The 26,804-nt window shown below is 45.0% G+C and overlaps 1 protein-coding gene across 1 annotated transcript in view; it reads left to right on the top strand.

The window, feature by feature from the left end:
• VPS16 (VPS16 core subunit of CORVET and HOPS complexes) overlaps nt 1-26,804 on the top strand; it is an 879,114-nt gene that overhangs the window by 41,261 nt on the left and 811,049 nt on the right. Inside the window, exon 3 of the mRNA XM_075319712.1 lies at nt 177-274. Coding sequence (XP_075175827.1) covers nt 177-274 — 98 coding nt within the window. The remainder of the gene's footprint in view (nt 1-176; nt 275-26,804) is intronic.

Here is a 26,804-nt window from a genome sequence, read left to right on the forward strand (position 1 = left end):
GCGACGGTGCAGATTCCTTTAGCGGACATACATACACACATACATACACTGAGCTTTATATATTAGATTGCTGTTTTGTGTAGAAAACTAGTCTATAATTTCTCCCAGATCTCTTAAAATAAATAAAATAATAAAAGAAATATATTTATGTCTGTCTTTTTTTTTTTTTTTTCCAGCCTTGATGAAAAATTATTTGACAAAGGAGAGAGCCAGTAGTTCCAGACCTGTGCTGGAGATTTATTCTACATCGGGTGTTTTTTTATCCTCTATAACGGTAAGTATGTCACACAACATTCACTGTTAGAGTAGCGATTTACAATTAATAATTATGTAGGTGTAGTCTAATCAGAATTGTAGTGTGAACAGAGTAACATACAGACCATACCTGTCGAGCTTTAATCTAAATATGAACTCATGTATGTTCCAAAGTTAAAAAAAAAACAAAACAAAACCCTGGTATTTGTGTTTGCCATATGTTGAAAGGTGGAGAAGAGTAATACCAATAGATTACCATATTTCAAATGCAACACAAAAAATGAATACAGCAGCACTCTGTAAGTTCTAACATGTATGGAAAAATAAAATATATGAAATTTAAACTCCATTAATACTATATGGAATATACTTGAAAGAAACCAATCATCAGGATTTTCGTATATAAGCTAAAGCCAGTGTTATACTTGCACTATCAGGCTGCTTATCTACATACCATTAGTGGTCAGCTCAAATGTTTAGCCATTAAAATCCAAGAAAGTGAAGTTTAAAAATTCGTCAGCTTTTTGAGTGACAGTTGCATCTGGGCAGATAATCTCTGGGTGGGTATCATATGGGTTCCCGCCCCCCCACACCTTTTGTTCCTCCCTCTCCGTTTTCTATGCTAATGTACTATTCATCTTTTTCGTCACTAAGATGGCGTCCGAGTTGGCGCCTCCACATAGCGCTTATCTCCGGCGCCATCTTTTTAAAGACCCTGTTATTCAGTCTTACGGCTGAGAGGGCGGCGCATGCGCTCTTGCTTCTTCAGCTCTCGTTGTGACCGCGGGAGCTCGTGCGGTCACAACAGGAGTGGAAAACAGCTGATTGTAGTGATTAGCTGCAGAAGAACCCAGCGACCCTGTGTTCTCTTCTGCAGCTAATCGCTGCGATCAGCTGTTCTCCACTCTGTTGTTACCGCGCATGCTCCCGCAGTTACGACGAGAGCTGAAGAAGCGAGGGCGCATGCGCCGCCCTCTCAGCCATAAGACTAGAATAACCGGGTCTTCATAAAGATGGCGCCGGAGATAAACGCTATGCGCAGGCGCCAACTCGACGCCATCTTAGTGACGAAAAAGATGAATAGTACATTAGAATGGAGAACAGAGAGGTAGGAACAACAGGCGTATGAATACCCACCCAGAGATTATCTCCTCTGGTGCAATTGTCACTCATAAAGCTGACGAATTTTTAAACGTCTCTTTCTTGGATTTGAATGGCTAAACAACCGAGCTGACCACTAATGGTATGTAGATAAGCAGCCTGATAGTGCACGTATAATATTGGCTTTAGCTTATATACAAAAATCCTGATGATTTGGTTCCCTTTAAAAAAAAAAAACAAAAAAACAAAAGACGAAGGTATTTGGCGCATAAATTGTCCAGTTCATGTGAGCCCATCAACCTCAGCAAGGTGTCCGTTCTTTGATAGGACCCTACCTTATTTCATGATTTTCCTTTACTTAAAGTCTACAGATTTATGGGCTGATAAGATCCAGCACTAATTAACCCCCTTACCAACTTTGGATGTACTGGGTACGTCATGTTTGGGCCGTAACGACACATGAAGTATCCAGTACATCATGGTGATCATGGGGGTTCCTGAGTTGTATCCCCGTGATTGCCACCGGGTCTCCGGTTAATGTTACAGCCGGGATCCAGGTCACACTGACAGGAGCGGTGCCCGCACTGCTCCATGCAGATTTACCCCCTATATGCACTTGCAGTATTCTGTAGGTAGGGAGAGGAATCACTTGCCTCTCCCGGGCGATCGGGTCCCTGTAATGCGATCAAAGGGACCTGATCGCTGCCATGGCAAGCCTGAGTTATCGTCATGACTTCTCTGGGTTACTGAGCTACAGAGAGCTTCACACACTATAGAACAAAGAGAGACAGGGCAGCACTCACCGATAAACTAGGACTATTTTATTTTTTAATGCTCACAGGTGAGACGGACATGAGGGAATGCAGGGAGGGGAGCACGAGGGACCCGTACATGTATGGACCCGTGAAAGCACCCCTAGTGGTGCGAAACGGTACCGTCGTCCTCGTGCTCCCCTCCCTGCATTCCCTCATGTCCGTCTCATCTGTGAGCATTAAAAAATAAAATAGTCCTAGTTTATCGGTGAGTGCTGCCCTGTTTCTCTTTGTTCTATGGATATATTTGTTTAAACTGGGCAATAGCACCTCGGTAATGGACGTTGTTGGATCCATCAAGATGAGAAAAAATGTTTTTCTGTGACATCTGAAAATCTAATGGATATAATCAAGGCAACTCCATACTGAACTGTGTTTGGGACAGAAATACCACACTACCTCCAGTATAGGTAAGCAGTGCGGTGCACAATCTCTTCTTATTTTTCAAAGCTTCACACACTATGCCAGATGTATGGTGTGAGGTGAAGTGTTAGGCTATGTGCCCACGCTAGAATGTCCCTGCGGATTTTTTTGCCTGAAAATCCGCGACTTTCGCGGCAAATCCGCACCCGCGGATTTGCCGCGAATTTACCGCGGATTTGCCGCGGATTTTGATGCGGATTTCATTTTTTTTTTTTTTCCCCCATTCAAAACCAAAAATCCGCACAAAATCTGCACCAAACAATTGACATGCTGCAGATTTTTTCGGATCAAAATCCGCGGCAAATCCGCCGCGGAAAAATCCGCAGCATGGGCACAGCATTTCCAAAATGCCATTGAAATGGCTTGGAAGTGCTGCTGCTGCAGATTTTCGGCAAATCCGCGGTAAATCCGCGGCAAAATCCGCGGCAAATCCGCGGTAAATCCTGTAGCGTGGGCACATAGCCTTAGTGCTGCGAGTGCCACTCTGACATTTATAATCCACTGAAGTGATCAAGCATTGCAGAAGATATCAGTGGTCAGATTACTAAAAGTTAGTGTCCCATAAAGGGACTAAGTAAAAAAAAAAAAATATCTGAAAGTAAGTGAACATTAAATCTGTGGAATAAATAAAAAGAGGATAACAACGGGGCGCCAAATCTAAGCGTAGATGAAAATGAACACCGATTGCAATGATCGAATAAATTTTACACTCGCCATGCATATTTCTTCTTTTTTGGCTTGTGTGATCCGTTTAGTGGATCAACTCTTTTATTAATCCTCCAGTATGCAGCACGAATCCTGGGGAAACAATGTGAGTCCTATAAAGGTGCTCCCACGAGGGTAATGGAGTAAATAGATTAAATCCCTTTCGGCGCTTCTGGAAGATGAATGGGATATCAGAGCAAGTTTGTTAATACTTCAAGAGCAAAGATTTATTGTTAGGTTCGATTTAAAAAATGGACAATTACGGGCAACGCGTTTCAGCTAACAAAAGCCTTCATGAGGTGTAGTCTACATTGCTGGTATTCAGAAAATCTAATTTATAGACTGGTCTATCATGTAGGCTTGTATTAGAAACATGGGTGTGTGCTTCTAATTAGATTAATAATTGATTGTTCTCAGTGAGAGAAACAAAATTATAATCTTGTTGTAATACCTTTTTAATGGCTAACTAAAATAAAATGATGTTATAATGCAAGCTTTCCAGACATCTCAGGTCTCTTCATCAGGCATGGTATGAGCAAATATCTGAAGAAATACAAAAATATACACAAACAGGGCAGAGGGATGGCATAATAAAAGTACATTTAAATCAATGAGCTTAGAGAGTGAATCCTGAATTAGCTTTGATTAGTGGTGTGAATGTTTTATTGTCCCAATATCCATGTAGGATCAGAGGTCTGGTGCCCTAGCAGTCTCTGGATCAGACTCGTCAGATTTTGTAGTGAGTCATAAATCCTCCTGACAGAGTCCTGTGTCCACAGAGTTATTCATTTTTAATTATTTTGTATTCCCAGACTCTTCCATGGCTCTGTGATCTGAAGTTGCCTTTTAATATGACAACTTTCATGTGGTTTTGTTGTGTCCTGAAGCACAGAAATGTTTGGCCACAAGTAAATGGGTTTTTTTTGTCTGTAATAGTGTGGCAGTGAGATCTCATCCTTGCTCTCTCAATCCTGTTTCTCCAACATAGAGGCCCCCAAGAGGACATATAGTGCACAGGATTAAGTACACCACATTGGAAGAGGACCACTAATCAAAGCTAATTAAGGATTCACTCTCACTGTTTGTTTATTTAAATGTCCTTGTATTATTCCATATCTCTACCCTGTTTGTGTATATATTTGTGTTTCTTCAGATATTTTGTCATATCATGCCTGATGAAGAGACCTCAGATGTCTGGAAACCTTGCTTTGTAACATAATTTTATTTTACTTATGGGCCGTTTCACATTTGCGGATTCGGGCTCCGTTACAAATACAGTACAGTTCATTTATTTACAGTGGAAGCGCGACATCGTGTGGACACAAGCGGGTACTGCATGACACACACGCGCCATAGTAACTCGCTTCAAATGTAAATAAATGAACTGTACTACATTAGTGACGGATTCCGTTTTGCGTCAAAACAACGCAAGTCTGAAGCGAGCCTAAGTTAGCCATTAAAAGGTATCACAACAAGATTAAAATTCTGTTTCTCTCACTGAGAACAATTATTTTTCAACTGGCTAACACTACCAAAATCTCTTCTCTTGTATTTAATTAGATTATGACTCTACCTCAAGAGCTAAATGGTGGTTCTTGTGATAAAATCCTTATATGGATCATGTCTATGGGCAATCAAATAATATTATTACTGCTATGCATGAATGATACAAATTATGAATGAAAATAAAAAAAATATTAATAAAGAAAAAATATTTTGGTGTTTTTAAAATATGTAGTGATATAAAACACATATAAAAAATTGTTCAGATTAAAAACACAATTTTTTTGAATAATAGTTTAAACATCATGCACTTACCGCATTTTTCGCTTTGAGACGCACCGGAATATAAGATGCACCTCAAATTTAGACATAAAAAAAAGGTAAAAAAATAAAAATGGGGTCCGTCTTATACTCCAGTGTTGTCTTACCGGAGGGGGGCAGCAGTGGTGGTGAAGCGGGGTCACAGTAGGTAGAGGTTGTGCTGGCAGGCGCGGCGGGTCAGTGGCGGCGGGGTCCGTGGTGGCAGGGGTGGCGAGGTCCGTAGTGGTAGGAACGGCGGCGTCCGTGTGGCAGGAGTGGCGGCGTCCATGGTGGCGGCGGGTGAGTCGTGCAGCAGGCAGGTGCGGTGAGTGTCCCAGTGTCCGCGGTCCCGGTTCAAATGATGGCGCCTGGAGCGGCACATGCGCAGATGGAGCTCTCATCCAAGAGCTCCATCTGCGCACGCGCCCCTTCCCGGCGCCATCATTTGAAACTGGGACCGCGGACAAACTGGGTAACCTGCTGCACAGCCACCAGCAGGTAGGCTGCCCGCCCACCCTGCGTGCAAGGGGCCGGGTACCAGTGCTTGCGTGTGGGTGACAGCCGGGTGCTTGTGGCTGCGTGCGGGCGGCAGTCGGGTGCCTGTGCCTGCGGGCGGGCTTTAGCCGGGTGCCTGTGTGTATTTAATTTTTTAACAATGTCACTATTGTCTTCTGCAAATCTTTCTACAGGGGTCACTTTGATATCAAATTTTTTTTGATGTTTGGTTAACAGGTGTCTGGAGAGACTATGTTTAAGAAAACCTTTTTTTTCGCTTTGTGCCTGTGGCCATTCATGCGCGACCGCACAGTCTGTGTGGTGCAGCCAACGTATTGAAGACCACAGTAACAGGTGACCACGTAAACTACATGGTCACTGTTGTTTAACCAAATCAAAGTAGTATTTTCTTTTATTTTTTCTTTCCAAACAATCTTTTTGGGTTTTTTTTTTTGTTTTTTTTTAGATTTATCTCCAAAGCTTCTATTACTAATTTTTGGGGGTATTTTTAATCCAAAAATTTGTTGGTTAAAATTTTGCATTGTTCAATATGATCTGACTCCAAAGTATTATTCTTACGAATTCTGCAGTATTGACTAAACGGTATATTCTGCTTCCATTTTGGATAGTGAGCACTACAAAGGTCAAGAAATCCATTTTGACTCTTGTTTCTTTAAAGAAGGTTTTAGTTATAATTTTGTTGTCTGCGTGACTGATTTGTAGATCTAGGTAGTGAATTTTATCGTTACTCATATTATGGGTAAAGGAAATGCCCCAACTGTTTTTGTTAAGCTCCTGTATAAGTTGGCGTCTTACTCCAAACCCTTACAGAAAATATCTATATAGCGTTTGTATAGCAGTATATTTACTTTAAAGGGTATAGTGTTCAGGGGCAATGAGGACTCGAATCGCCCCATGAAAAGATTAGTGAAACTTGGTGCGACCCGAGCCCCATCGTGGTACCGTACCGCTGCAGATATAAAATTTTCCTGAAACTCAAAAAGATTGTGCTCAAGAATGAATTTTATCCCCGATAAAAGAAAGTCCCTTTGCAATAGCAAAGTCTCATCAGTTTTTCTATGGCTTTGTGGTGGCATACAGGTGTTCCGTTGGCAGTAATGAAGTCTCTCGCCTTCCATATTGATCCATAATCGTAAGAGATTCCCCACGCATAGGGGGAGTTGGAATAAATGTTCACCCTTTTTTTGTACCGCCATCTTGCAGGCTTCAGTGAGCAGACAAGGATGCGGATAGCGCCTGTGCCATCAGCACAGCATCTTCTGTTACTACTGCCATACCCATGTGAAACTGTCCTCATTGATCTGCATATCTTGATCCATCCATAAAGAGGGTTAAGTCAGTATCATCCAAGGGTGTATCCGCCATAGTATCTAATCCAGAGGTTTCCTGCCACATGAGAGCAAGGCAATCATGCTCTCTGACTCCTCCCCCTTCTGGCTCCGCTTTGTCATTTCCTTTTCTGACAACTTTTTGCACGTCTCCTACTCTGGCTCCTCCCCCTTCTGACTTCTCTGTCATTTCCTGCTTCTTCCCCAGTGTCCCGAAAAGACGGCACATGTCTGCGGCCATCTTCAGGATTTTGATTAGCAAAATTAAAATTACAGTCAAAATCTGACTTTTCATTTGCAACATTACAGTCAGAATTCACAATATCGCTTACTGACATTTCAGGTTTTAAGCAGTCTTTGGATCTCTCTATCACTGACTTATGGAATTCCTGAACTAAATGGAATAAATTTCTAAGCTTCTCTCTCTCTTTGTTAAAAAATACCTTAGCATTTACTCGTGAATATGCTATTTCACACTCGGCATACAAATCTAACCATAAATTCACTAAACTAGACTTCTCTAAATGCTTACTTTGTTCAGAAAAAGAATTTAAATTCATTGTCTTACCTTGACTTATAATCAGCACTTGTAGCACCTCTTATGGACGGACTTATTTTTTCTCCTCCAAAAACACGTCAAAAGATTATCGTCTGTGGCTTAGCAAAGTTTAAAGTTAATTTAAAAAAACATTCATGCGACTTGACTTATACGTATTTTTCTTAGGTCCCGCGTGATTTTTATAAATTGTCGATTCCTGACACTTTGCAGGAGATATTTATTACTGATGTCCCCCGTTGTGCAAAGTAAAGGAATAAGTACAAAAAAAACTAAAAAAAACACGAATGGCTGAGCTCGCCAAAATGTTAAAAATATACTCTTAAATATATTTTTCTTCAAATACGTAAAAGCGCATGAAAGACAAAACTTCAAAATATGTAGAAAAATGAATAGATGTATTTATATCTATTTAAAATGGTTGCCAAATTTCAGTTACAGAAAGGAAAAAAAATAATATACTTCATTAGCTTACGTAAAAGAGATTCAATTAGTCCATACTACTCAATAGGAATATTCATTCATCTTTTCTTGAGTGCCAGAGAGAGAGAGCAGCCACATCTTGCTTCGTCTTGGGTGAAAGGGCTGGATGGATGGATCAGCTTCGACATGTGTGAATTGACTCTCTGAGCAGGAGTCCGACCAGCCACCCCCTCCCACCGTGTGTTTATATGACAACTGTCCAACCATATAGGGTATTTCAGCTGAACGTAGTTACATATGATGTAATCACTAGAAGCTTCCAGATAGAATGGTATTTATATCACACTATGTCAGCATTTACCTAGATTTGATAGATACCTTTTTAATATGTATTCCTTATAAAAACTTTATCAATAAGCTATGCCCTCCAACATAAACAGAACTGTGAACATATATATGTCCTATTTAAAGTGTTTAATAACTAAATGTATTAATTTTAATTTTTTTACAGCAGCTGTATTCACTGCCCCCCGCGCATCATCATTAGCGCGGGGTGCAGTGAATCAATGTACACACCGTTCCCCTGCAGCAACGCAATGTCCTCCAGTGTGCCGGCCGCGCCTTGGGGACTGGAGACTAGCGGTGCTCACAGCGATGACGTCCTCGCTGTGCGCATGTGTGTCTTCATAGCCGCGCCGCCAGATTGGAGGACATCGCAGTGCTGCAGGGATCGTGGCCGGCTCCACACAGCGCTGCCGGCACAGACAGGAGGAGGAGCGACGCTGCGTGGAGCGAGGATAGGTGAGTACAGTATAAACATTTATTTATTTTTTGTGTGTGCGCCGCAGGATGTGGGTATATGAGCTGGATGATGGGGGTATATGAACAGGATGATGGCATATAGCAGGATGATGGGGGTATATGAGCAGGATGTGGCCATATACCAGGATGATGGGAGTATATGAACAGGATGATGGCACATAGCAGGATGATGGGGGTATATGGGCAGGATGATGGGGGTATATGGGCAGGATGATGGGGTTTATGGGCAGGATGATGGGGGTATATGAGCAGGATGATGGCGTATATGGGCAGGATGATGGCGTATATAGTAGAATGGGAGCACATATACAGTGCCTGCAAGTAGTATTCAACCCCCTGCAGATTTAGCAGGTTTACACATTCGGAATTAACTTGGCATTGTGACATTTGGACTGTAGATCAGCCTGGAAGTGTGAAATGCACTGCAGCAAAAAAGAATGTTATTTCTTTTTTTATTTTCTGAATAATAATTGACCCACACTTTTATGTTGAAATTTAACTGAGCAACATAACTTGTTGGTTTGTAAGATTTATGCATCTGTTAATAATAAATCCTGCTCTTGTTTGAAGTTTGCAGGCTCTAACTTATTTGCATCTTATCAAACCTGCTAAATCTGCAGGGGGTTGAATACTACTTGTAGGCACTGTGTGTGTGTGTGTGTGATATATATATATATATATATATATATATATATATATCTATATATATATATATATATATATATATATATATATATATATATATATATATATATATATATATATATATATATATATATATATATATATATATATATATATATATATATATATATATATAGTGTGTGTGTATAATCTAATATATAAAGCTGTATGTGTGTATGCATGTCCGGGATTGGCATCCGCACCGTCGCAGCTACAGCCACAACATTTTGCACACTCACACTTCTGGACCCCGAGCGCATCATAGGCTATGTTTTGAGGGGAAATTTTAACTCCGCTCTTTACAGTTATTCACCAAAAAACCTGCCTCCATTAAAGCGAATGGAGCTGGGAGCCACAGTGCAGCCAGACGTTCAGAAGAATGCGCGGGCCACGCCCTTATATGGAATGTTGGCGTGTCACAATGCAGCCAGGGAAAGAGACAGACACAGACAAAGAGAGAGACGGGGAAAGAGACAGTTACTATCCCGGGCAGCGCCGGGTGCTATTTTGTGAGGCAAAATTTTAACCCCGCGCTTTCCAATTTACCAATCAATTTTGCCCCTATCTACCTAATGGGGAAAAAGTGAACCGAAAAGTGTTGGGAGCAAATTGACAGCTGCCAGATGTGAACATGGGGGACTTAAAGAATGAGAGCGATGACGCCAAAGAGTATATACCGTACAGTTGCTAAGGTGGGTCCCCGACATGGGATACTCACTATACTCGGGGATATGAACACACACACAAAATGCGCTACACACTACCACGTACTTGAACACATATACCACTCTCAGCACACATCTCACCACACATACACCAACCTCACCACATAATCGCCCTGAAACACACACAAGTCTGGTATTATCCTTCAAAAATAAAAATCTGATTAATAAGCAGCCAAACTACAAGAACGACAAATGCACCATATAGGAAATACGGCAGGTGTCAGTCACATGACCTGTCTATTATGTGTATGTGTGAGCTAATATATACTGTCAGGGGCAGGGCTGTATTTTGCCTTCGTGCTGCCCTAGGCACTTTTAAGTGGTCGCGCCCCTTAGTGACAACGTAACACTGAGTTTTCGCACACGACATCTGTTTAAGGCAGATCTACTCTGTAAAACACTTGAAAAAGTATCAATGAGAAACGAAGGGCACTAACCCCCCCCCCCCCAATGGAGATCACCACGGGCCCCTCAAAACATAGCATGAGTATAAAATATTCCCACCACACCGTCCCCACTTATATACTGTGACTGTCCCACTGCCCCTAATAAACTACACACTGCCCTCCCTTATAAATTATACCCACCACACCTTCCTCAATTATGAAATATGATCTGCACATTGACCTCACATCATGCTGCCCCTTCCTGACAATGTCCCATGCATGCTGCCCCCTCCTCGCAATGTCCCATGCATGCTGCCCCCTCCTCGCAATGTCCCATGCATGCTGCCCCTCCTCGCAATGTCCCATGCATGCTGCCCCCTCCTCGCAATGTCCCATGCATGCTGCCCCCTCCTCGCAATGTCCCATGCATGCTGCCCCCTCCTCACAATGTCCCATGCATGCTGCCCCCTCCTCCCAATGTCCCATGCATGCTGCCCCCTCCTCCCAATGTCCCATGCATGCTGCCCCCTCCTCCCAATGTCCCATGCATGCTGCCCCCTCCTCCCAATGTCCCATGCATGCTGCCCCTTCCTCACAGTGTCCCATGCATGCTGCCCCTTCCTCACAGTGTCCCATGCATGCTGCCCCCTCCTCACAATGTCCCATGCATGCTGCCCCCTCCTCACAATGTCCCATGCATGCTGCCCCCTCCTCCCAATGTCCCATGCATGCTGCCCCCTCCTCAGTGTCCCATGCATGCTGCCATCTCCTCACAGTGTCCCCTGCATGCTGCTCCCTCCTCAGTGTCCCCTGCATGCTGCTCCCTCCTCAGTGTCCCCTGCATGCTGTCCCCCCTCACAATGTCCTATGCATGTTGCCCCTCCTCCCAATGTCCCATGCGTGCTGCCCCCTCCTCACAATGTCCCATGCGTGCTGCCCCCTCCTCACAATGTCCCATGCGTGCTGCCCCCTCCTCACAATGTCCCATGCATGCTGCCCACTCCTCACAATGTCCCATGCATGCTTCCCCGTCCTCACAATGTCCCATGCATGCTGCTCCCTCCAGTTTCCCATGCATGCTGTTTCCTCCTCACAATGTCCCATGCATGCTGCCCCTCTCCATGAGCTCCTAATGCTGCCTTCCTCTTTTCCATAATGACACCTCCATGCTGCCCCATTCATCATACTAAGACCACCACACCCCCCACACACACACTACCCCACTCTTGATATTGACTCCCCTACATTGCTCCACTCCATACTGAGCCCACACATGCTGCCCCTTCTCCATAATGAGCTCCCAATGCTGCCCCTCTCTCAATCTGAGTCCTTACACTCCCCCCATCGATATTGTCATTGCACTATCCCTCAACCCTTGTCCTCTGTCTCTAGGATTGGCCCTTCTCTCCCATTCCCCCAGCAGCAGCCGCTCTCCCCCCGCCTTCACCAGCAGCCTCTCCTCCAGCATCAACCTCTCTCCCCCTAGCCCCCCCAACATCAACATCTCTCCCCCAGCGTCCCCCAGCTTCAGCCTCTCTCCCCCAGCTTCCCCCAGCATCAGCCTCTCTCCCCCAGCTTCCCCCAGCATCAGCCTCTCTCCCCCAGCTTCCCCCAGCATCAGCCTCTCTCCCCCAGCTTCCCTCAGCATCACAGCATCAGCCTCTCTCCCCCAGCCCCCAGCTTCCCTCAGCATCACAGCATCAGCCTCTCTCCCCCAGCCCCCAGCTTCCCCCAGCATCAGCCTCTCTGCCCCCCGCATCAGCCTCTCTGCCCCCCGCATCAGCCTCTCTGCCCCCCGCATCAGCCTCTCTGCCCCCCGCATCAGCCTCTCTGCCCCCCGCATCAGCCTCTCTGCCCCCCGCATCAGCCTCTCTGCCCCCCGCATCAGCCTCTCTGCCCCCCGCATCAGCCTCTCTGCCCCCCGCATCAGCCTCTCTGCCCCCCGCATCAGCCTCTCTGCCCCCCGCATCAGCCTCTCTGCCCCCCGCATCAGCCTCTCTGCCCCCCGCATCAGCCTCTCTGCCCCCCGCATCAGCCTCTCTGCCCCCCGCATCAGCCTCTCTGCCCCCCGCATCAGCCTCTCTGCCCCCCGCATCAGCCTCTCTGCCCCCCGCATCAGCCTCTCTGCCCCCAGCCCCCCCCAGCATCAGCCTCACTCCTCCCAGCCTCCCCCAGCATCAGCCTCACTCCTCCCAGCCTCCCCCAGCATCAGCCTCCCTCAGCATCAGCCTCTCTCCTCCGAGCCTCCCGCAACATCAGCCTCTCTCCTCCCAGCCTCTCCCAGCATCAGCCTCTCTCCTCCCAGCCTCCCCCAGCATCAGCCTCTCTCCTCCCAGCCTCCCCCTCTCTCCTCTTAGCCTCCCCCAGCATCAGCCTCCCTCCTCCCAGCCTCCCCCAGCATCAGCCTCCCCCAGCATCAGCCTCCCCCAGCATCAGCCTCCCCCAGCATCAGCCTCCCTCAGCATCAGCCTCCCTCAGCATCAGCCTCCCTCAGCATCAGCCTCCCTCAGCATCAGCCTCCCTCAGCATCAGCCTCCCTCAGCATCAGCCTCCCCCAGCATCAGCCTCTCTCCTCCCAGCCTCCCCCAGCATCAGCCTCTCTCCTCCCAGCCTCCCCCAGCATCAGCCTCTCTCCTCCCAGCCTCCCCCTCTCTCCTCTTAGCCTCCCCCAGCATCAGCCTCCCTCAGCATCAGCCTCTCTCCTCCCAGCCTCCCCCAGCATCAGCCTCCCTCAGCATCAGCCTCTCTCCTCCCAGCCTCCCCCAGCATCAGCCTCCCTCAGCATCAGCCTCTCTCCTCCCAGCCTCCCCCAGCATCAGCCTCCCTCAGCATCAGCCTCCCCCAGCATCAGCCTCCCCCAGCATCAGCCTCCCTCAGCATCAGCCTCCCTCAGCATCAGCCTCCCTCAGCATCAGCCTCCCCCAGCATCAGCCTCTCTCCTCCCAGCCTCCCCCAGCATCAGCCTCTCTCCTCCCAGCCTCCCCCAGCATCAGCCTCTCTCCTCCCAGCCTCCCCCAGCATCAGCCTCCCTCAGCATCAGCCTCCCTCCTCCCAGCCTCCCCCAACATCAGCTTCCCCCCTTCCAGCCTCCCCCAGCATCAGACTCTCTCCTCCCAGCCTCCCCCAGCATCAGCCTCTCTCCTCCCAGCCTCCCCCAGCATCAGCCTCTCTCCTCCCAGCCTCCCCCAGCATCAGCCTCTCTCCTCCCAGCCTCCCCCAGCGTCAGCCTCCCCCCATCCCAGCCTTCCGCAACATCAGCCTCCCCCCTCCCAGGCTCCCCCAGCATCAGACTCTCTCCTCCCAGCCTCCCCCAGTATCAGCTTCTCTTCCCCCAACCCCATACGCAGATCTCCAGTCTGCATTAGAGACACCCCCACGCTCCTTATGAATCTTCAGCTCTGCGAGCACTTACCTGCTCCAGGGCCCGCCGTCATCTTCCTGGCTCACGTGAGTATCCTCTTCTGACACCGGCTTCCATCGCGGCGTCCTGCTGTGAGCTCTGCATGTGAAATCCACACAGCATTGGACGCAGCACAGAGGAAGGAGCTGATTGGCGCGCCTGTGACCCCGGAAGTGCAGGCGCCGGCAGTTCCGGGGTCAATCAGCTCTCTGTGCCCGGCCGCCGAAGTTTGTCTGCATTCGCGTCTTAATTGACACGGATACAAATAAATAAAGGTGTGCCTCTCCCCCCTCCCCCCTCCGAAAATACAGCAGATTTAATGAATGTGTAAAAAAAAAAAAAAAAAAAAAAAAAAATTATTTTTCTTTTTTTTTTTTTTTTTTTACTGCTAGAGGGTGCCGCCCCCTGCATCCTGCCACCCTAGGCACGGGACCACGGGTGCCTAATGGTAAATACGGCCCTGGTCAGGGGGAGGGCTTTCTGTTGCCTGGAGATTTATCAGGCTGCCAATAGCAACCAATCACAGCTTAGCTTCTATTTTGCTACAGTTAATTAATCTAAGCTCTGATTGGTTAATATAGGCAACAATTTAATAATTACATTTCTATCTCTTTGTTTTGTGGTTTTTGTGTGCAGAATACATTTTTGTTAATACATTCTATTTTGTTAACAGCAGTTATTAACCCGGGCGAAGACAAAGAGACAGACACAGGGAAACAGACAGACAGGGGAAAAAGAGAGAAAGAGACAGACCGAGAAAGAGAAAGAGAGGGAAAGAGACGGAGATAGATAGACAGACAAGGATAGAGATTGATGCAAAAAGTCAGCTCGGGCACTCAAAGAAGTGAAAAAACGAGAGTGTTGATGCTTATCAATGCCAATTTTTATTCATACAAAGGTTTGTGCTATGACGTTTCGGCCATACAATTTTGGCCTTTATCAAATAAATGTACTGAAACAAAAGAAAGAAAAATACAATATCAAATCTCATAGACATGTACAGTCGATTTCACACCTACAGTCAATTTTACACGTAATGCATGCAACAAAAAATTCGGCCAATGCTTTTGGCGTTAGAACAACACGTATGACAAACAGAAAAACCTGATGTACATTTGTATGAATTATCAATTCATGATTGTTCAATTGAGAGACCCTAATATACATAACATATATGTAAGAAGGCATTATATAGAAAATACGTACCACAAGAAACGTATATGAGGTTAGACTGGTGAAACTAAGTTCACATATGTTGCTCAGTGGTACCTTAGTGATCAACCTGAAGTAGAAAACAAACCCATCTTGAGAATATTATCAATATTTCATGTAAATGTATGAAAGGGACCGTAAAGAAAAACAAAAAAAAGATTTATGTGAAATACACAAAATCGCTAGCCAAAGGATAGAGATTGAGACAGACAGGGAAAGAGACAGACAGACAAAGATAGAGAGAGAGACAGAGAGATATATACAGAGGGGGAGACAGACAGAGAATGGGAGAGAAACAGAGAGACAGTTACTATCCCGGGCGTTAATACATTCTATTTATACATTCTATCCCGGGAATGTTAATACATTCTATTTTGTTAACAGTTATTAACCCGGGCGAAGCCGGGTAGTACAGCTAGTCTAATATATAAAGCTGTATGTATGTATGTATGTATGTATGTATGTATATCCAGGATTGGCATCTGCACCGTCGCAGCTACAGCCCAAAATTTTGCACATTGTCTGGACCCCGAGAGCGTCATAGGCTATGTTGTGAGGTGAAATTTTAACCCCGCACTTTACAGTTACTCTCCAAAAAACATGGCTCCATTAAAGTAAATGGAGCCTGGAACTACAGGTTATTAGTAGGAGCTGTGTTGTGAATGTCAGTTATGCTTTACCTGCTGGGAGGCTCCCTCTTGTGGCCAGGAATGGTTTGGACATAGACCAGGTGTGTTGAGCATTGGGCGTTTCCATTGCTAACTCTCTGCTTATTTAAATCCTGGTCTGATAGCAGGCTGTGCCGGATGTCAGTTGTTCTTTGTTCACCAGCCTTCTTCATTCTGCTCCACACCACATCTTCCCCAGATAAGTGCTTTGCTCTTTATTTGTTGTTTAGTTCTTTTACTCTTATCTGAGTTTGTCATTTGCTGTGGTTGTTTTCAGTTTATTTGCGTGCAGGGATCTTCCCTCTCAGTTGCTTAGCTGGTAAACTCCCTGCAGTTATGTTTGGCGTATAGCTCCTATAAGTCCATGTGTTTGTGGCTTTTTGAATTTGTAATGATTCTTTTTTTTCTGTTCATTGGTATGACAAGAGCGCCTGGTATAGTACGGAGTGCAGATCGTGCGATCTGAGGGCTTTTTTGTACTGTCAGGAATTTGGAATTTTGCAGGGTTTTTCTCTGGCCACCATCAGCCCCTTTCCTGTCCTTTCCTATTTTAGTCAGTGGGGGCCTCACCTTTTGCTAATCCTATCATCTATCTGTGTATTGTGTTTTCCTATATCACCGCAGCCTTTGAATGTGGGGGGGCTTGCTATTCTTTATCTATTTTCTGAGGCAGAGAGTTATTCATCTTTCCTTCCTTGAGGATAGCTAGTTCTCCGGCTGGGTTCGCGGTGCACAGGATGTTAGTTCACCCCTCGGCTAGCGTAAATGTTTAGTCTCAAAACTTTTGCTTCAGGAAATAATCAGAGCGCATGCCAAAACCAGTATCACGTTGGTAGCAACAAATTTCATCTACCCTTACTATACTCCAACTGTATATTGACGTTGTAAGTACCAAAGTCTGTTTACACTATATACAGGATGGTCCATCCAAAACGCAGAAACTTGATCAAGGCCAAGTTTAAGGATTCTCCTAATGCTATTCTGTCTAGGATTGCGAAGCGTACATAACCATCCACGAAATATAGCCAGTGCTCTTTACCCTCAGCTCAGTTTTTAGCAGGAAACCGTACCAGGTTACAGTCAGGGCTCTTACCATAACTCTGAACCTGGACCCCAAAACATATCAATTCATTATTGATTGGACACGTCACACATATATGTATTTGCAGTCTACTTACTGCCCCATAAACAGGTAACTTCTATAAAGTACAACAACTTCCTCTTTTTCACACAAAAAAGACAGCTGGCTACAGTAATATAACTCACTTCCTGTTTCCAATCTCTCCAAGAGCAACTCTATTTTCAGACAAAGAGAGAAAAGACGACCCAACACATAAACACAAGTACACAAAATGCAGGTGTCTAAGAATAGTATGACCAGGTTCAAGAGCTAGGACTTTAGGACTTAAAGGTCATATGGTGTCTGAACTCTGGCAGCCGACACCTCACTACCACATGATAATGCAAGAGGATAAGATAACTCGTTAGTTTCTTATGTTTTAGGCGTTGCAATCTCCGGGCCTATCTTTCTCTCTCTATCTCTCTCTCTCTCCTGATATCAGGAAGCAACATTTTTATGTTGGCTGAGGCCCCGCCCCTTCTGGCCACATGGGTATGACCTCCGCACAGGTCATGCAAGTTTTAAAAAAAAAAAAAAAAAAAAAAAAAAAATTTAAATTGATTGTATAATGCTTATGCTCATTCTAACAGGGGGAGGGGATAACTGTGAATACCCCCCCCCCTACTATTATCTGATCCTCAGCTGCTGTCACTCAAGAAGCTGAGGATTTTATTAACTTTATTGTATTTCAAAAACCTATATAGCAGAGTTGACCACTAGTGGTATGTGGAGAATCAGCCTGATAGTGCCAGTATAGCACTGGCTTTAGGTTATATACGAAAATTCTGGTGATTGTTTCCCCTTAATACAAAATAACACGCCCGGAAAGATAGAGCAACTAGAAAAAGTAAGGCAAGTGTAAAAATAAGCTTTATACTTTGTTAAAGCTTGTAGCATTTCTTTTTTTTTTCTAGAGGATCCATTCTCACTCGAGATCCAAATGGTATATCTGTCTGGGTCTCTGTTCGAGCGCCATGGTTTGTGTGCAAAATACGCTTCTTTTTAAATCAGATACTTTTTTTATTAAAACAGAGTACATACAACAGAATAACAAATCGGCATCCAAATTAAGATTATCACATCTATTACCCCTTTAACTCCCCCTCCCGCCCCCTCCCCCACCCCGGCAGCAACACTTCTCCCCGATACTACATCCCATTTACTACACACTTAGAATACCCTCCAACTGCATTATAGAACCATCCCGTTGTGCAGGAGGAACAACTAGTAACACAAATAAAACAAAACACACACGTCAGAGGTCTCAGACGGCCATCCCGGTCCCAGACCCGTTTACTGGTCCATCACTCGTCTTATTCGCATTGCAGACAAGGAGACCACAGCTTCTCAAACATTTTAACATTCCCCCTTCTTTCATACACTCCCTGTTCCAGCTGAAGAATACATTTCACCCTTTTAATGTACTCTCCCCTGGTCGGGGGGTCTTTTTTAATCCAGGACCTGGCGATTAGCTTTCTTGCCGCATACAGCAGCCTAGCAATGGCAATTTTCATAGTATTTTCCACCCCAAGCTCCTCAACATATCCCAATAGGCATATCACTGGTTCCCTGGGGAGGACACACCCATATGTTCTTCCTATCTTGTGGATAACCTTAGTCCAAAAGGAGACCAGTCTCGGACAAGACCACATCATATGAAAAATACCTGCGTCAGATCCCTGACACCTTGGACACTCCGAATTCCTTTTCAACCCCATTTTAAACATCAGTAAGGGAGACCTATATACCCGGTGGAGCACGTATAGGTGAGACAGTCTGGCCGGTTCGCTCATGGAAAGTTTAGGGACATACTCTAAGATACTCTCCCACACCTCCTCCGTTATCGGCCCAACTTCCTCCTCCCATTTAGATTTAGCTTTAATTGGGTAGTCTAAAAGAAAGGTATGTAGTATATCTTTATACGTGCCAGAAATGATCCCTTTAGTGCTTCCTCCGCCCTTACACACATACTCCAGTACCAGGTCAGTCTGTATGGCCACACTTTGTTTAGCCGCTTGGGCTGCAATCGCATGTTTTAATTGGCTGTAGTGAAGCCAGCCGGACGCCGGTAACTGAAACTCACTCTGTAACTGCGGGAACGATTTCACAATTCCTCCGTCCAATATCTGATGCATGTATATTACACCCTTGCGTCTCCACTCCTCAATATTCCCCATTTTCTGAATCTCCGGGAGATTACTGTTATCCCAGATAGGTGTAAACTTAGTTAACCGGGTCACCCCTCTCACCCTTTTCAGCCTATCCCAGGTCTTATTTATAAGTGCCATTGTAGGAGATGTTCTACCCAGGAGCCCCACCGCACCATCCTCTAGTCCCATTACCAATGGACTTCTACCCACTATGTATTCCAGCACTTCTTTAATGCCCCCATCTTTCTCTCGATCAGACCAGCCCCTGAGGTGTTGACATTGCGCCGCCATATAATACAATTCCTGATTTGGGATTGCTAGACCCCCCTCATCTTTCGGCCTTTGTAAAGTCTCTAATCGCACCCTAGGCTGCTTTTTACCCCACACCAGGTCCCTAAACAGCGAGTTTATCCCTTTAAATCTTTTCTTTGAAATACAAACAGGGGCATTGTGCAGTATGTATAGGAGTTTAGCCATTACTACCATCTTTAGTAAATTAACTCTTCCAAAAACTGACAAATGTAGCTTGTTCCAGGCATCCACTTTGGCTCTCAATTTTTTAAGGAGCGGCCATAAGTTCACCTGTATGTATTTTTCTACTGGCAGAGATATCTGGATACCTAGATATTTAAATTCATCCACATTCTTCAATTTGTTAGCCCCAGTATCCTCATTTGTCCAGGTTACTTCCCCATCCACTTTAAAGAGGCTCGATTTAGACCAATTAATGGTCAGTCCCGAAACTTCTCCAAATGTCTCTATTATCTGCATGGCATGATCCAATGAGGCTGACGGATCCCCCAAGAAAAGTAATAAATCGTCAGCATAAAGAGCTATTTTCTCCTCTAGATGCCCATACCTAAATCCATGGATCTCCTTTGATTTCCTAATGGCCGCCGCCAGAGGCTCTATTGCAATAGCAAATAGGAGCGGCGATAGTGGGCAGCCCTGTCTCGTTCCCCGGTGCAACTCAAACGCTGAGGAGGTCATACCGTTAACTCTAACTTTAGCAATAGGCCTATTATACAACAGCTGCACCCACTTTACAAACCGTGGGCCAAAACCCATATGCTGCAACACTTTCCACAGATACCCCCACTCAACACTATCGAATGCTTTCTGGGCATCTAGCGAAGCAATCACCCTCCGGCCAGGGTTGTCAGGCGGCAACTGTAGATTAAGATATAATCTCCTGATATTAGCAGCTGTCGACCTATTGGCCATGAACCCTGATTGGTCCATATGTATTAGGTTAGATATAACTCCAGTCAGCCGGTTTGACAACACCTTCGCCAGAAGCTTCACGTCCGCTGTTAATAACGAGATGGGTCTATATGAGTCTGGAAGCCTCGGATTTTTATCCTCCTTAGGAATTACTACTATAATTGCTTCTCTCATAGATTCAGGCAATACACCTTCCCCCTCCGCCACCTCAAAGACTTTCAATAGTTTGGGTAATAGGATTTCTTCTAACTGTTTATAAATTTCAACTGGTAGCCCATCTGTTCCCGATGCCTTGTCATTGCTCATGCCATGCAGAGCGCCCTCCAGTTCATCAATAGTAATAGGTGACTCCAGTTTATCTCTATCCGCCACAGACCGCACCGGAAGCTCACCTCGCTCAAGAAATGAGTCCACCTCTTCCACCCTCATCTCTCCGCTAGAAGAATATAGCGTGCGATAGAAATCTTTAAAGACCCCAAGGATCTCCTCAACCTCAGTGACCTGTGTCCCCTCCACCGTGTCCATACCATGCACAAATGAACTACTCCTTTGAGCTGCAGCTATGACCGATAATAGATGACCAACTTTTTCCCCCTCCTCATAAAAATGCAATTTTTGGAATGCCTGCTTCCTTACCGCCTTCTCCAAAAGCATCTTATTAACCTGTTCATGCGCCTGCCTAAGATTTTGCTTCGCATCCGTAGTATTACTCCGAATTGCTTCCAGCTCTGCCTTATCTAAGGCCTCCTGGCTATCTTTCTCATCCTGCCTCGTCTGTGTTTTACGTTTACAGATATCCCTGAACAGGAGCCCCCTGAGGTATGCCTTCATCGCATCCCATACCACCAGCGGACCAGTGCTACCCTCGTTGTGGATAAAGAAATCCCCAAGATCCCGTTCTATATTCCCCATATTAATATGACGGATCCATGCTGGATGAAGCTTCCACTCTCCCCTCCTTCCCCCTGTCAGGGTCCCCCGTCGTATGGACACTAGAATTGGGCTATGATCTGAAATCACTCTTGTCAGATATTGCACGTCGCCTATCATTAAATCCATCAGATCACTAGCTAGAGCCATGTCAATGCGGGACAGAGTGTTATGTGAAGCCGAATAACAAGAGAAGCAGGATACCCTCCCATTCCTCACTCGCCAGGCATCCACCATTCCAAGTTCCCCAATAAGAGTGCCAAACGAAGTCATACAACTATCCTGAATACCTGGAGGTCTACTACTCCTATTCCAGTACAGGTCTATCACATTATTGAAGTCCCCCACCAGTAAAAAAGGGATTACTCCCCCCTTCTCAGAGAACTCCCTCATCTCCCTTAGTTTGGTGCACTTATATGGAGGTGGTATATATATTGCAGCTATACACATGAGTCTGCCAAATATTTTACACTTGACGGCCACACACTGTCCCTCTTTATCCACATACACTTCTATCTCTTCATATTGCACAGAGTTATGGATCAGCAGTGATACACCCCTTGCATAGTTGGAAAAGGTGGAGTGATAGGCCTTCTGCACCCATCTCCTATTTAAAACATGTGTTGTCTCCTTTGTGAGATGCGTTTCTAGTAGACATATTACTGACGGGTTCTGGTCTTGAACATATTTAATTATTGCCGCTCTCCTAGACCTATCTGATAACCCTCTAATATTCCAACTCAACACCTTAATTCTATCCCCCATTATCCCACCCAGTAAAACCATCAAACCTTGTAGTATCTCCCCATGCTGCCTCCACCCTACCCCTTTCCCCCCTCCCCCCCTGCTCCCCTCCCCTCCTGCTCCCCACCACTTCCTGTTTTTGAGTACTCCCGTGAAGCATCGGGTTCTCCAAACCTGGTCCATAATCCCTACTAAATTCCCCCCTACCTCCCTCACCTTCCCCTCTTAGACACATTTTAAAACTCGTCCCTTTTCCAACAATTCTCCACTCCCACCCTTTCTATGTATAATCATATTCCACTCAACCAATATAACAGTAAAATGGCGAACAGTAATTAAACTGGAATCTCAAATTGTAAATACCACCACCGCGCCAAATTAGGCAGTCCCCATGTCCTGCGAAGCTCACATCAAACCCTTCGCATTCCCCCTGCTTACTACCTCAATCCCAAAGGGAAGGAGGAAAAAGAAAAAAAAAAAAAAAAAAGGGGGAGAGAAAAAGAAAAAACAAGAAGGGTCCCCTGTAAGCTCCTAAGGATGTTGTAGAGCCTCAGCCGGCCTTCTCCAACACACTGCAGATTCAGACAGTCACCTCATTCCTTCAAACGGATCCGCTTTTCGTTTGCGTCCAACCACTGCATGGCTTCCTCCGGAGTTGTAAAAAAGTTCACCCGCTCCAACGCCGTCACTCTTAGCTTTGCCGGGAACATCATTGAGTATTGCACCCCCATCTCTCGCAGGCGCCTCTTTACTCCTGTAAAAGTCATACGTAGCTTTTGAACAGAAATGGAGTAGTCCGGGTATATGGAAATTCTCTGGCCGTCAATCATAAGATCCTCCATGTCTCTTGCCTTTCGCAGTATAGTGTCCCTGTCTCTGTAGTTGAGGAGCTTGGCTAGCATAGTGCGAGGGCCCCTGCCTGCTGGTTGTGGCTGCATCGGGACTCTGTGTGCACGTTCCACGGCATAGAGCTTGGATAAGACATTAGCACCCATTTTCCCCCTGAGCCAGTCTTCTACATATTCAGTGGGGTTTCTTCCTTCCGCTTTCTCAGGGATGCCGACAATTCGGATGTTATTTCTTCTAGAGCGCTTCTCTAAATCATCATTTTTGCCATGATTTCAGCTATCTGCTGTGCAAATGTTTTTTCAGACTTTTGTAGTTTTGTAATATAATCCTTTGTTATCCCCACTCTCTCCTCCACAGCCGCTGTTCTCAGATCTGCTTTCTTTAGGTCTTTCTTAATGTCAGCAACCTCTGCCTGTAATCCCTTAACTTGCTTTGTCAGGGTAGTCAGAGCTTCTTTACAAAAAGACACCACTGCAAAAATGTCCTTTTAAAGTGGGGTTTTCTGGAGCCTCCTCTGCACTATGTGCTTTCTCCACTTCTCCTGTCTTATCTTGCTTCTTTTCACCATCCCCCATCTCATCAGAGCTGGCATTATCTTCTCCCTCCTTTCCTTTCTCACCTCTGTTATCTATATGCTGATGTGATTTCTCTGAAGTCCAGGCAAACTTCTCCAGCCTTGCTGCGACCTGCATTCTCTCCTGACAGGCTGCATTAACTTTCTCAGCTTCCTGCCTTATCATGGCACCATCTTGAGAGCTGGGGACTTTCCCGCCTCCATTATCTTTTTGCCTGCAATGGACCATGGCACCTCTCTGCATCCACCAGACTCACCCCAGATAAGTCCTCACCACCTTATCTTCCTGACAGCCGGCTGAGGCAGTGATAACAGCGGTATCCAGGGATTTATCAAGGGAGTTTGCAGGAGAGCTCCACAAACACGTCTCCTCACATTGCCGTCCAGGCCACGCCCCCCACAAAATACGCTTCTATGTTCCTTTGGAACTCTAATTTAATAAGATTTGTTTTATGAGCACTCATGAAATCATTGCAGTACATACATTTGTGGTGTACTGAAAGTTTCTGCTTTATTACATCATATGACCAGTTTATATTATATCTCAAAGAAATAAGTCCTCTGAACTATGCACCAATAAGAGCAATAGAGGTGTGTATAGAAATGTGAAACTTCCTCGCCAATCAGTGTTAGCTGAACCCTATGATATAATTCAGTTATGAGACAAGATGGTTTCTTTAAGAACATAATGCAAAATGGAGTCTATTCTCTCACACTCACTATGCTCGGAGCGGTGACTAAAGCTTTGCTACCACCACCCTATAGCTTAAAGACTGAAGTGGCTGGGATGATTAACATCTATTTCCTCCCGGCATTGGGGTTCTCAGTGCAGGCACCGCTCACATTCAGTATGTTGTTAACCTGCAGATTAACCCAATATCTGCAGGTTAAGAGCAGGGGTTTTTTTGTTTGTTTTTTTTTTATATTGGACTGGTTCCCTCTAAGCATGGGTTGTCCAAATAATGGGCAACACTTTTTATTAACAAGAAAAAGGTAGCTGTTTAATAATATATGCACTTGTTAACCCCTTTACGATGGCCGTACGGATTAAAATGATGGCAGTAAAAGGTATTTTTCCCACTGATTTCTGACATGTCAGATGAGACAAAATCCTGCCCCAGTGTCCTCGGTACCTCCTGCAGCGCCAGTCCCCCACGATCCCTACTCCTTCTCTGAAATATGGCTGCCGCATGTGCAGGGAGTGGCTCTCAGCCAGCTCCCTATGCACAGTGAGATTGAGGTTAGTGTAGTTCACACTGTTCTCTATTGGACCCGGGTAGTGTGGCTGCAGTATTCTCAATGACACCACTGTACCCACACTCCTCACATGGAGTGCCTGCACTTACAGAAAATAGGGGATACATTCGCTGAGCGTGCACCCCATATTTGTGAAATTCCAGAGTCGTCGTGGGACGTCCAAAATGTATTGCGGCGGACTGGATGATTTTTTTTTTTTGTTCAATAAATTGGTGAAAGAGGGAATATGTTGTGAGTGTTAAAATTTTGGGAGTGTTAAAATATATATATTTTTTTTAATTTATATTCTTAGTGACTGGGTTAGTGATATTGAGTGTCTGATAGATGCCATGACATTACTAACCCCAGGGCTTGATGCCAGATGACATTACAGGTGGTATCAATCCAATATATTACCCCATTTGCCACCACACCAGGTCAACTGAATGAGCCAGGGAGAAGTGACAGGATTGCCACTTTATGGGGTGGCTGCGGCCTTCTATTTTTAGGCTGGGTAGGACCAAATAACTATGAACCTTCCCACCCTGAGAATACTAGACCACTGCTGTCTGCTTCACCTTGGCTGGTAATCCAATTTGGGAGACCCATGTTGTTGTTGTTTTTTTTTTTTTTTTTTTTGTTTTTTTTTCTTTTTTCTTTTTTTAATTATTTATTTTTAAATAATGATAAAAAAAAACATCCTAGGGTGCTTTCTGTTTTGGATTACGAGCCAAAAATGGGGTGATCACATGTCATTCTATTTTGGCTAAATAGAAGGCTAAACACCGTTTAATGCCACATAAAAGTCACTAAAGGGTGCCAGCTTAGAATATGTCTGGTGTGGGACATTCTATTTGTGTTTTACCTCTTTCTGTCTATCCATCTATCCATCCATCCATCCTAGCTTTTTAGACTGCCTACACATGATCAAAGTTTGCAGCAATTTGGGCGCAGTGTGTTTTCGCTGCATCCGAAACGCTGTGTTGTTCAGTGCGAGCGCAGTGGAATGATTTTTAAAAATCCTCTGCCCACTGTGCTTGTTTTTTCCTTAGTATAAACTGTATGATCTGCAGCGCGGCTTCCTGAGATACAGCATGTCAAGGCTGTGAAGACATGAGTGTTATCCGCTGGGATAATAGAGCTAAACTCCGCAGCGGCTCAAACCCAGATTATGGGCATGGACAGTGGCATTCTCCTATGGACAACTCACATCTCCACAGGAGGGCTGACACTGCATCCTAGACTACTAGACGCAGTGTTGCAGAGTCGTGGGCACATAGCTTAAAAGTAAGAAAGTTTGCACTACATCAACTTTTTTGTGAAGAAGTGGGTCCAAAATGCCCGCTATACCCTTGAATAAAATCCTTGAGGGCTCTAGTTTCCAAAATAGTCACTTGTAGGGGGTTTCTTCTGTATAGGTACCCTAGGAGCCCTGAAAATGCGGCATGGTGCCCGCAATTTATTTAAACTTTTCTAAAATTCACATGGTGCTCCTTTCATTCCAAGTCCTCCCCTTTGTCTAAATAGAGGTTTTAAGCCACAGGTGGAGTATCACTGCACTCGTAAGAAATTGGATAACAGACTGCAGGGTCCAGTTTTTAGTGTTGCTTCTTGAAAAAGTGAGAAATTTGGTGCTAAAGCAACATTTTTATAAAAAAAAATAAAATGTTCAATATGACTACCTACGTTTGTCAAATTCTCTGAAGTACCTGTGGGTTCAAAAGGCTCACTATACCCCTGTATAAAATCCTTGTGGTGTTTAGCTTCAAGAATAGGGTCCCTTTTGGGGAGCTCCACTGTTAAAGGTACCTCATGGGCTCTCCAAATGTGAAATGGCGTTCACTAATGATTCCAGCCAATTTTACAGTCAAATGGCACTTTTTTCCCTTTTCGAGCTTTGCCATGTGCCCAAAGAGATGATTTCTACCACGTATGAGGTATCTGCGCACTCAAGAGAAATTGCACAATACATTGTACAGTGCATTTTTTTCTGATACCCTTGTGAAAAAAGTTATCTGGTTCCAGTAACAATTTTGTAGTAAAAATGTTTGTTTTTTTTATTTTCATGGCTTCATGTTATAAAATTCTGTGAAGCACCCGAGGGTTAAAGGTGCTCACCTAGCATCTAGAGAAATTCTTTGAGGGGTCCAGTTTCTAA

This window comes from Anomaloglossus baeobatrachus, chromosome 7 (assembly GCF_048569485.1).
Source record: "Anomaloglossus baeobatrachus isolate aAnoBae1 chromosome 7, aAnoBae1.hap1, whole genome shotgun sequence".
NCBI classification, from domain to species: domain Eukaryota; kingdom Metazoa; phylum Chordata; class Amphibia; order Anura; family Aromobatidae; genus Anomaloglossus; species Anomaloglossus baeobatrachus.